This window comes from Sorex fumeus, unplaced genomic scaffold (assembly GCF_029834395.1).
Source record: "Sorex fumeus unplaced genomic scaffold, SorFum_2.1 ptg000007l, whole genome shotgun sequence".
In the NCBI taxonomy this organism is placed as follows: domain Eukaryota; kingdom Metazoa; phylum Chordata; class Mammalia; order Eulipotyphla; family Soricidae; genus Sorex; species Sorex fumeus.
Genome location: NW_026606064.1, coordinates 28501424 through 28514067, shown reverse-complemented (window position 1 = coordinate 28514067; position 12644 = coordinate 28501424). Strand labels below are relative to the sequence as shown.

General features: G+C 40.5%; 1 protein-coding gene across 2 annotated transcripts in view; it reads right to left on the bottom strand.

Annotated features, from left to right (window-relative positions):
* Positions 1–12069, bottom strand: part of CCDC34 (coiled-coil domain containing 34) — a 30821-nt gene extending 18752 nt beyond the window's left edge. For both annotated transcript variants that reach the window (XM_056135610.1, XM_056135617.1), the window contains exons 1-2: positions 11687–12069; positions 6543–6678 (exon numbers count right to left, since the gene is read on the bottom strand). In XM_056135610.1, the coding sequence (XP_055991585.1) occupies positions 6543–6678; positions 11687–12021 (471 nt within the window). In that variant the 5' untranslated portion in view covers positions 12022–12069. The remainder of the gene's footprint in view (positions 1–6542; positions 6679–11686) is intronic.
* Positions 12070–12644: the final 575 nt, after the last annotated feature.

The window sequence follows — 12644 nt, the reverse complement described above, 5'->3', positions numbered from 1 at the left end:
AGCTAATGAATGAAAGAGTCAATAAGAGCTAATGAATGAAAGAGTCAATAGTTTTATAAACTATAGCCTGCTCTATTTCCTTCATTAAGAGCTAATGAATGAAAGAGTCAAAGGCAAATGATGAGAAAAAGAAAGAAAAAAGCACCTGCATTTTTTTCACAGACTCGATAATTTTTATAACTTAAAACAGATTATACCATAGCGCTAAAACAACTGTTAAAAATTAGAATTAGACAAAGGCCATGGAGAAATTAAGCCAATCTGCTGAAGACCTCTTTAAATAATAAAACTTTAAAATGCATGTGACCTACAAAACCTATGCTAAGTTTTCATAATACTGATATTCAACATAGTTACAAAAGTAAACAATTTTGTATGTGGAAAATTTTGATGGGATAATATAAATTTTTAAGTTGATCTTATAAAGATGTCTGAAACAAATCTAAATGCCTGTTAAATTAAATTTATGAAAAGAGATATGTTTTTAATGATCTAACTACCCTTTAAATTTTCAAGAAGATAATTTAAAAAAGCCAGGTTGAGGGCCAGAGATACAAACCATCCGGTAAGGAGCTTGCTTACGTTGTACACAACTGGCCCCAGTTTGATTGTCCCCTGAGCACCAACAGGAGTAAGCCCTGAGTACAGAGCCAGGAGTAAGCCCTATACACCTTCATGTGTGGCCCAAACCTATACCCATTCCCATTCGAAAAAAATTTAAAAGTCCAGGGTAAATTAAAAACTAAGCACTAAGTCTAACCTATTTATTCTGAAACCACTGTAAAGTTACTTCTAGGCCTTCTTGCTTTAACAGAAATTTAAGATGAACTGTTTCTTCAGTTAAAAATCTTGTAGTTAAATCTTGAGTTAAAAAGCTTTTGGACAGGTAGCTCAAAGGGTAGAATACATGCATTGAATCTGGAGGTTCTGGGTCTGATTCCTGGCTTTGATCCATGGTTCTCCAAGCACTATACCAAGAATGACACCAAGTGCTAAGTTAATAGTAGCACCTGAGCGCCTCTAAACACAATTTACTGCATCACACCTACTACCCAAGTGCCAACGTATCTCCATTCCTGTCCGTAGGTTCCTTCTCTTCATTCCCAATAACAGGATTCAAACAACTTAATTAAGAGAGTAAAATGGGATAGAGTAGAGGTGACTTAAAAACAATTGTGAAAAGTCTTTAGTATCGGTGGAAGTGCATAATTCTGTATGCCAAAAGAATCAATGTTAACACCATTGTAAAAAAAAAAATGTTACAGTTTGCCTTACATTACGAAGTCCCTGGAATTATTATACATAAGGTTTATGCTAAAATATAAAATACTTTATTTGCTTTGAAGTTATGACATAGCCATAAAAAGTAAAAGTATTAAATACATTAAAAGAATTTAATCTTTTGATCCTGCTACTATATGTTTATTACTATAATATCCTACAATAGTTTTAATCATTATTTGAGGGACTTTTTATTCACTATTTTAATTTTTTTTCAAATAAACCTTGGTTACCATCTCCCCGCACATATAAAGACAACTTTTATTGAATGCTTCCTATATATTGGGCCACATCCTGGAGATCAGTTGCTCCTTATAGCACACTTTGAAGCAACCATTTTGTCTCTTTCATAGATAAACCAAAGCACAGAAGGTCAAGTGTAGGATGACATTGCTTTGACCTTTCTCCCTTGCCACAAGAGTTTAGGTTTATTGGGTCACACCCATCAAAGTGCTCCTGAGTCACTCCCATTCTTTTGTTTATATGTAACCACTTCTCTCTGCTCTCTTCCCTAACCAGTTAATCAGCTTATTCTTCTCTAATTAGTTTCTGTTAATTTGTAAGGTCAGATCTTTCTAGGACACTGAACTTGTATTGTAAGTTAACATTGCCTTTCTCCTCTCCTTATGTTTTTTGAATAGTTAACTTTAAAGAAATGTCCTTTTGTATAGACACAAGAAGACAATATTATGCTTTTGTAACTTGGGATTTAATTGGCTTTAAATATTATTCATTCCCAGGCATCTATGTTCTCAACTTATGCCTCAGTTGCCCTCAGTTCCTAGCACCCCAAAAACAGCGTCCCGGCAAGGGACTGAATGGACCCAGGGCAAGCTGTGAGCTACCCTGGAATCAAAATGGGCCAGGTCAAAGCGCTATGATTCTTAACTATAAGAGCTTGATCATGGACAAATGCTGTCATAATCCAAAAGTAACAACGAATCTAGGGATAACTGCTAGGGATAGGAAAGACTAATCTGGCCTGAGCACTGTAGTCTGAGATTGAGATGACCCCAGGAGAGCAATTCTATAAGCTTAATGCATCTCTTACTGTGTCCATACAAAATGATTAATATTATGAATGCTTATATGTTTGTTGGACAAGGAGAGGAGAAATACACCCATGGGATTCCGCTATTGGATGGGTCGACCTGCTGAAAGAGAATCTGTCCTAGTAGCAGCATCCCTGAGGGAAAGAACTTTAACACTATGGATTGTGACCACACCTATGTGTAAACCCAACCCCTCATGCTTTGGGGATTTAATGAGGCTGTAAGAGTGGGCTGGGGGTTCCAGATGGGGGGGGGGGCAGGAGAGGAGAGAGAGAGACAGGAGTGAACGGGGATGAGATTAGAATAAACGGCTATTGAGACCAATCAGCCTGGCTCTTGTTCCTTCCTTCGCCTGCCTTTGGCCAACAGCCGTCCAGATCCAGTCCACACACAGTGGACTATAGAGCACTGAATGCGGGTGGTGAGACAGAGTCACCCAGAGAGCCTGCGAACACATACCCTTCAGCATGCGTAGTTTTTTACAGTCAAGGACTTGCCCAAAGTCCAAGTTTGTAAGGTATGAATTAAGGCTCCAAATTGTGGCTTTGGGGGCTAGAGTGATAGTACAGCAGGTAGTGCATTTGCTTTGCCACGTGACCAACCTGGGTTTGATCCCAGAATGCCATATGGTCCCATGAGCTCTGTCAGATTTAATTGCTGAGTACAAAGCCAGGACCATCACCTCTCTAATATACAGTTTGTGGATGGAAATATTTGAGAGTGAATTTCAGTAATCTCCCCAAGGTCACAGAATTGGAATGTTGGGCTAAAATTTCAGCCTTGTTCTTGTGAGTCTAAAGCCCTGAGTCCCTGAGGAATTTTCTGTAATCAAATTAACTTTTTTGTATTGCATGCTATCCAAAAACAGTTGACATGACCCTCTTTCTCATGCAAAATACTGATATCTTAGGGAGCCTAGAGATATATACCATTGATTGAACGTCACTTTCCATTCTCACTAGATCATTGCTTTCCCCAATATAAGTAAAAAAATCAGTTTAATGAATTATGATCAGCATTTTAAGAAAAAGAACAGAACACCAGGTTTTTTCTTTGTTTTTGCTTTTGCTTCTTGGGTAACAACCAGTGATGCACAGGGGTTACTTCTGGCTCTGCATTCAGGAATTATCCCTCGTGGTGCTCGGGGGACCATATGGGATGCTGCGAATCGAACCCAGGTCTGCAGCATGAAAGGCAAATGCCCTACCTGCTGTGCTATTGCTGCAGTCCCAGAACACCAGGTTTTATACAAATTTAAGATCAGTTCAGATACAGAAACATATGTATGTATGTATTTGTGTGGGACAAGAAGCAAAGTAGATTTTTTACTATGTATAAGTATTTGGAAGCTGAACTCAACAATGAAAATATAAATGTTAAAGCTTGAAGGTAAGATAAAAGAAAAGAAATCCAGGATGGTCTCAATGATAACACCAATCCTGAAAATAAAAAGATCTTAAAGATAGTAGTAATGGGTAACAGTGAATATCAATGATATCAACAATACCAATAAAAGGGCCAGGAAAGGTAGTTCAATGGGTTAAGGTGCATGGTTTGCAAGCAGGAGGCTTGGATTTGGCCCCTAACATCACATGATCACCCAAGCATTTCTGGGTATAACCCCGGAGCACTGAGTGGGAAGTAGCCCTTGAACTCTAGTGGGTGTGGCCCCAAAAGAAAACAAATCCCCAAATACCACCAGGAATCATCCTTACTATTTTTTACATTTAATCTACACAAAAATTCTGTGACACAGCTATTATTTTTTTCTTAGAATTGTACAGTGAGGAAACTGAGACATAAAGTGCTTAAATAAGCTTGCCTGACTATACAACATAGTCTTCCTCGAGACCTTGCCCTTCAAAGAGGAGATGTTGTTGTGTATTTTACCACAAATAAATTAATACTTCAGAATACAATGTATCAGGCTAGAGGAAAGTAGCAAAATATATTGATTGGTTTCTACAATCACTTGAAACATATCAAATCTCCTGATTATGTAACTACCTGGTAAGAAACATAGCATGGAAATAACAACTAGATTCAAAACCAACATGGAAAATTTATTCCAACATCAGGCTAAGTAAAGGATTTTTTTATATAAACAACATTATTAACAGATCAGAATAAATGCAAATATCCCCAAATACTAAATTAGTGAACTATATTTTAATACATATTTAATACCCTTAAGTATATTTTATACAGTCAGCTATTTAAAAATTATGTGAAAAAAATCATGATACAGATACATAGTCATAATTTAACAGGTAGAAGAAAGTGGGATAATAAAGAGTTTGACCCTAGGGCTGACGATGACACTCAACAGTAGAGCATTTGCCTTCGATCCCTGGCACTTCTGAAAAAAAGAAAGACTAAAGAATTTGCTTTGATTTCATCAAAAAAACAGGAAATATCCTACATCACTTAAATCTACTTTGCTTCTGTATATGGCTTAGGGGAGTTCAGATGTGAGTTTGGTCACTACGAGATTCCAAATTATCCAAATCCATTTGGTTGCTAGGTTCTAAGCAGCAAATAGCAAGAGTTCAAAGGATGCAGGATTTCTGCGAAAATGTATTCCAAGCTCTTTTCAGTTTGGATAGGCAGAGCTCAGAAGGAGAGCTGCGAAACAGAATGTCCACAACTGAGGCAGGCAGGCAGGAGGAGACAGAAACACACTGGAAGTCCGTAAGATTCCTTCTAGTACCACAAACTCACTCAGGGTACGTACTCTAAGTGACTGGAGGGCAGATTTGTCTCTATTTTCATTTTCCTTTCTTAAAAAATTTTACCAGGCAGGGCTGGAGTGGGTAAGGTGGTTGCCTTGCACTCTATCAGTTTTGATTCCTGGCACACCACACAGTCCCCCAGTCCCCTCCAGGAGTGATCCCTGAGTGCAGAGCCAGGGGTAAACTCAGAGGACCACTGGGTGTGACCCAACTGCCTTACTCCCCTTTTTTTCAAGGCTAGAGAGATAATATAGGATGCAAGGTACCTGCATGGCCTGTGACCTTAGATCATATGTGATCACATATGACCTAAGTTCCCTGAGCACTCCTAGGTGTGACCTCACACTGGTCAAATATTTTTTTCCAAGTGTAAGAAATTTGATTTACCGGCACTGGTGGAGGGATGGGTGTTTGACCATTGTACAATTGAAACCCAAGCACAAAAATCTGTAAATCTACAACTGTACCTCATGGTGTTTCACTAACAAAAATTTAAAAAAAAATGTAAATGATGGAGAATGGGCACTGGTGGAGGGATGGGTACTGGATCATTGTATAACTGAAACCCAAGCACAAAAATGTATAAGTCTACAACTGTACCTCGTGGTGTTTCACTAATAAAAATTTAAACAAAAAGAAAAAAGAAATTAGACTTACCTTATTTACATATGGTGAAGCTCCACTGCATGTGTCTGTATATATACATTTATACATACTTTTTAAAACTTATAAAGCAGAAAATCTGAAAGACTATATGCCATTAACAATGGTTATTTTCAGGTAGTAGGAAAAAATTTTAATTTCAATTTTTCCTAGCTATAGATTCTGAATGCTCAACAAACATGTTTTTTCTTTCTTTCTAATTTTTTTAAAAAATTATTTAGAAAAAAATTTTTTTACAAAGTTGTTCATAATTACATTTCGATCATACAATGTTCCAAACACTATCCCTTCACCAGTGTATATTTCCCACCACCATATCCCCAGTTTCCCCTCCTTCCTTCCCTATCTCCAGTCTGCCTCTACTGCAGGCATTTTGTTTTTCTCTCTCTCTCAAAAGGAAAGCCAAAGAGAGAGAGAGAGAGAGAGAGAGAGAGAGACAAAGAGACAGAGAGACACAGAGACAGAGAAATAGAAAGAGAGACAGAAAGGAAAAAAGACATGTTATTTCTATAATAAGTTATTAAAATTTATATCAAAGATGTGGTAACATGTAAGAACCATTTAAAGGATAATAAGACTTAACATTTAATTCAGACAGAAGATTACCTTGTGATCTTATGAACCAGTAAGTTAAAAATAATGCTGTTGGCTGGAGACACAGCTCAACAGGCACTTTTTGGGTTCGATTCCTGGCACCCCATGGTCCTTAAGCACCATCCAGAGTGATTCCCCAAGCACTTGGGTAGGAGTAGTCCCTTCGTACTGCCTAGTGTGGTCCCGAAATGCAAAAAATGCAAATATTGCCTAGCTTTACCTCTAGAGCTTTCTGTTGCAGACGGCCACGTTCTTCTTTTTCCTTGCCCACAAACCACAGTTCCCATGGTGTCAGGCTAGCTTCTTGTAAGCGTGCAATTTTCTGCTCTTGGTTATCTTCTGATCCAGGCATATTACTACAAAAGACAGGACACAGTAGCACATGTATTTAAAGTTCTTTGGCTTAATAGTCAAAATCACCAGTTGTACAGAAAAAGCAAGATTTAATACTGTATTTACAACACCGATTTTTATAAGTAAATGTATATATGAATTGGTTATATATAAATATGCATTTGAAAATCCTTAAAAGGAAGGCTAATATTTGAATATATTTAATCCATTCAAATGTTTTCATTTCCTTCATCTTCTAAAAAAATCCACTGGGATAATCTACACCTGGTATTTTATTTTGGCACCAGGCATCAAATTTGAAAATAATCCTTTAATCTAAATAAGTCATTTATCTGTACAACTACTTATACTTATTATTTATTTTATTTTTTATTATCTGTACAACTAATTATAATACATGATTTCAATGACGTCCTGGAGTAGACTTTTCCTTTTTCCTCCTTAAAAAGTCATTTTTGGGGAGAAAAAAGGATAGATAGATAGATAGATAGATAGATAGATAGGCAGACCCCATACTTTCTCTCTGGTCTCTGAAGCAAAAGTCCTAATGAGAGATTCTCAATGAAAGGTGAACAGAAGTTCTTAATGCTCTCAAATTTTCTATAAGAAAAAATATCTTAAAACAAAATGTTACCAAAAGTATGTGGCCCTGTTCTCTCTCATTCTGCAGTTGACTTCACTCTGTCAGATGTCCGACGGAGTGCCCAAGAGCTTCCAGATCAGACACTTCTAACCACTGTCTCCATCTCCACCACATATCCCCATTGGTCTGTCTCTTCTGGATGTAGGAAAAACTACATAGTCAAGGTAATGAAGGGAGAGTAAAGACTCAAGTACACATCTACGTGAAGAACAAAAAGGGCTAGGGCTAGTGACACCTCAAACCAATCTGCAACACGGAGAGAAAGGAGTTCAGGAACCAGGGTGGTTAACTTGAGGTCATTAAAGATCCAGCTTCCCTTTGTGCTAAAGAACAGTTCTCCTATGAGCCACCAAATGCCACACCCACTTCCATGCACACCTTCTGCTCAAGACTTTGACTTATTTTCTTTGCCATTTCCCAATTCACTGATGCCTTTACAGAATTTGTACTTTAGTGTAAAAGAGACATGGTTGAGTGTTATTTATCTCATACAAATACAAAAGATCATTTTATACACAATATTTTCCTCTGCGCCTTACAGAATCCTCTCATTTGCTTCCAAACTTTCCAAATGTTACTAGGTGTTGATAATGCCCAGATCAGTCATCCGAGGCCAGATCTTACTCCTGAGGCTTGAGATATTATTTCCAACCATCTAATATTAACAAATAATTATGAAACTCAGCTAATCCAAAACAAGCCCAATCATCTCTCATCACCTATCCACTTACCTTCCTAAAAGCTCCCAAAAAAACCTTTTTTTTTTCCCTTTCATAATCTCACCTCAGTGAATCACACTACCAGTCAGGCCAGAAGCCCAGATACTTGCTTCTTCCAGCTCTCCATTGCTTTCTCTCTCCTCTCCCACACCCACAAAAGACCCGAGCCATGTATATGTTACTTCTTTCAATTTTCTCCTCCTACTTTATCAATCACTATCTAGACTGAACATAACCGGTCTTTCTCTCTCCACAGTAAGCCAGATTCCATGCTTGTTACTAGATTCAACCTTCATATACAGTCTTCTTTCATGTCAACTCTGAGTTTACAAGTTTTTTAGTGGATCCTTCATCCAGATAATGAAAGCCAAATATCAAAATCTGATACTCTGGAATTGGCACTTGGGCCAGATACAGTAGAAAGATAAATTCCATACAGACTATCATGCCTATATTCCAGCATCTTCTTTCTCATCTAAACTCTATACACCAGTCTTACTGAACTTCAGCAGTATGATGAGTGTCATGCCTTTATGTACTATAGCTTTCAAAATAACTCTCAAGATTTCATTCTTCTGATTTGACCTATGGCCATTTAGAGATTACATTTGGGAACAGACTATTTGGGATGAAACATTAGTTTCCTTTTCTTTTCTTCTTCTTTTTTTTTTTTTTTTGTTTAGTTTTTGGGCCACACCTGGAGATGCTCAGGGCTCTGCACTCAGGGATTGATCCCAGGTTAGCTGCATGCAAAGCATATGTCTTACCCACTATACTATCTCTCTGGCTCCTAGCTATGTCCATTTTTAACCTCTTTAAGTCCTATTTACAGAGATAACAACTGTGATACACTGTCATAGCATGAGACAATCCATGCAAAAGCACCTAGAATAGTTCTTGCACTAAGCATTGGGTGCATGTCATGTTCTTGTTGCTGCAAAAATTATAGTAATTAAGAGTTTTAGAAGTAATATGGTGGATCCCTACCCTCCTAACTCAGGCGTTATATTTATTTTCTCATAGTGAAACCCTGCAAAATATCTGGACTAGATGTCTTGGATTTTTCTGACCCTTGCCCATCTCTGCTAATTGGCCATGATTCCTTACCAGAGAGAAAATGAATCTTAACTCATTCTTATTTTCAAGAGTCTAGCTAATGTCCCAGAACATAGTAGGATGTAACAAAATTTGTTGAAAGAAGAAATGAGTGAAACATGTGGATTTTATAGTTTTAAGTTTCAAGTTTCTTGACTTAACTTTTTAAAGAAATGTTTTTGTTTGGGGGCTAAATATTTTTGGGTACACCTTGAGATGCTCTGGGGCTATTCCTACTCTGTGCTTGGGGGTCACTCTCAGCAGAGCCTGGGTGACCCTGAAGTACTGGAAACCAAACCAAGGCACCCCACAGGCAGAACGTGTTATCATCCTATTAAACGATCTCAATGGCTCTGCCTTAACTTTTTTTTAAATCCTTTCTTTTAGGTTTCTGGGTCCCACCAGGTGGTATTCATGGCTTACTCCTGGCTCTGTGCTCAGGGATCATACCTGCTGGTGCTCAGGGACTGTATGTGGTGCCAAGGATTGAACCATGACCAGTGTGTGGCAAGGAAAGTGCTTTACCCACTGTACTATCTCTCTGGGACCCCTTCTGCCTTAAGATTTTTTAAAATGAGTTTAAACTGTGCCATTACAGTTCTAGACACAATCAAGAGAAGCCTAGACAAGCAGCGGTTCTTTACCAGACATTTTATTAAAACCTGGGTTTCCTAATACATAGAATGATATAAAAATTAACATAGAGCTGGGGCAAGAACAGGACAAAATATAAAGACTAAGAAAATAGTTTTCATTATCTTGTCTGATGGCCCGAGTCTATTTCAAAGAAGCTTTATTCTGTCAAAAGAGCCTTATACTCCAGGTCAGAGGGATAGTACTGGGAATTTTAGAAAACCTCAAACAACTGAGTTGCCATTTTGATAGCCATAATTCCTTAGACTGCAAATCTATATTTACATAGCTTAGTTGTCTTATTTAGGCTCAGAAGATATGGTCTAAAGACATCATTTATTTTAAGATCTGTGAGAGCATCTCAGTCATAAAGAACCCCCTACACAGGACAACATAAAAACAGACTCCTAAAACGCTACCACGGACTATCAGGCTGATTAGAGAAGGCCAATCTCGTTACTGTAAACTGTTCGGACAAGTGGTTTGCTTGGTTTCCATTTCCATTGCTTTTTCTTCTCATTCACTGGGGAAAAGGTATAGGGAGATAAGGGAATGGTTCCAAAGTGATGCTTAGAAAGTCTGGGTCAGCCCAGATATACTCAGCCTGGCCAGTGCAACTCAGTGACACCTGGACTGGCCATCAGCACCACACCAAGGGGTCCTCTAGGGATTAAATTCGGGGTCTCAAGCATGCAACGAGGTTGCACACCTTTGAGCTATTTCTCCCACTCTGTTTTGTACCTCTTACATCTTCTATCCTCTGGCTTACAGTTTTACAAACAGAAACTTGTAAACACCTCTGAGGTGACAGTGAGTCTACCCTACAGTTGGTCTGAATTACTGGGGCTGTCTCTGAAAAGCAATATTCCTGGATACAGTTATGGCCAATTGCTCCACAACAGGCATAGAACGTAGAGAAGAGAGCATATGATGGGTGTTCTTTGAAAGTTGGCCCAGCTCTATTAATAACTAGATGTATTCCTCTGAATCAGACTCTATTCTGAGCCAGTTTTGTTATCTGGAAAATGAACAGCTTGATCTATGGTTTAACTCCAAAACAGAAGAGGCCATTTTTATCTTGTTGATGGCCCTAATATCTAGATTAGTACGTAGCACAATCCGAATGAGTAATTGTAGCATTAAACCAATTAAGATATTTCAGTAGTCTCTGTGGTGGTAGCGTTCTTTGATTCACTGACCCCAAGTTGTCTGTGGAAGCAGAAGCTGACATTGCTGACCTCTGTGTTCCAGCTCCTTATTTATGACACTAAAAGTATGCTGTCTCGGGGATGGAGAAATAGTACAGCCGGTAGGGCCCTGGCCTTGCACACGGCCTACCGGGTTTGATCCCCAGCAACCGTTATGGTTCCCTAAATAATTTCTGCGCACAGAGCCAGGCCTAACCCCTGAGCATAGCCAGGTATGCCTCGCATTTCCCTCTGCCAGCCACCCTCCCACCCTTCGCAAAAAAATATGCTGTCTAGATAAAAGTATCCTACTGGAAATTAATAGGTACTACCAGTACGTGGCAAGCCACATTTTTTTTCAGAGTGAAGGGTTTGAATCAGCGTTCTGAAACTCACAATCCGGCGTGTGAGTTCAAACAACTCCTGAAATGGTAGCAAAACTGTGCATGCTTGCAACTGCTTTTTCTATCCATTATTATTATTTTTTTTCCTTTCTGGGTAGTGAGATGTTAGTAGTTACATATTCTTCCGAAGTAGGAGTAAAAAAAAAAAAATCATCGAAACGTTGTAGCCCAGGACGGACGTGTCCTATGTAGCAAGAGGCGCAGCTATAGACTGTGCATGAACTGCAGGAGCACTGCAGGAGCTGCCGTGGAGAAATGTGAGCGAGGGGTGGAACTAGGGAAACCTGCAGCGGGGTGGTGTGGTGTGGGGCCGGGGACCTCGACTTTACCTGGCGCACCCCTGTACATCCATGCCTCTCAAGCTCTCCACCTGGGCCTCTGAGTGATGGGCATCCTGATCGAGGTCTTCTTCATTCTCCTCCTCCTCCTCCTGGTCAAAGGGGAAGCCCTGGTGGCTCAGGGGAGACAACAGCGACAAGGTGGAATTACTGAAGCTCATCGGCGGCGACAGCCGGTCCAACGTCACCGTCTCCCGCCCCAGGGAGCCCGCCCTGACCACAGAGGAGCTCGAAGACGGCCGAGACCGTGCCCTGGACCTGCAGTCGCCCGGGATCCGGGGGTCGCCAGAGGGTGGAGTAGCCCCCCGTCGCCCCGCCGCCCACATCTGGCCCGCCAAGTTCAAACCGGCAGAGCGGCAGCAGCAGCGGCGGCGAGGGCGGCAGAGGCGGGGCCGCGCTCTCCCAGCAGACACCGCGCGGTTCCGGCGCGGCCAATCGGGAGCGAGCGGACCCCGCGTTGCCATGGCGACGCGTGGAGGCGGCTGCCCGGGCTTTGTCCGGGCCTGCAGAGCGTGGCTTCCTTCCTGCGCTAGGCCGCTCCCCGCCCGCCGGGTCTCCCGCCTGCTGGGATGCGTCGCCAGACTTGTGTGATAAGCCCAACACCTTGGCTCGGTCGGAGGTCCGGCCCCCAGCCGGCTTCCCGAGAGCCGGTTCCCCTCGTTTGCTGGAGTCTTAAAGCTCATTTCGTTCCTGAAAGATGCTGTCATTGAATGATGGCATATACTTGTTTTTTTTTTTTTTTAAGTGGAAGGGGCAGAAGCTAAAACTACACCCGTATCTGACAAGGTCAGATTACAAGCCATGTCTTTCAGCACAGAGCCATAGTTCATGGGGGAAGGATGGTGAGCTTTAGCCACGTTTACAGGGTTCCCCAAATATGCAGTTTTAGGACAATCACGCAGTTTTTTTTTTAGTAGCACCTCGTCTGCCTGGCATCTTATAGTAACTA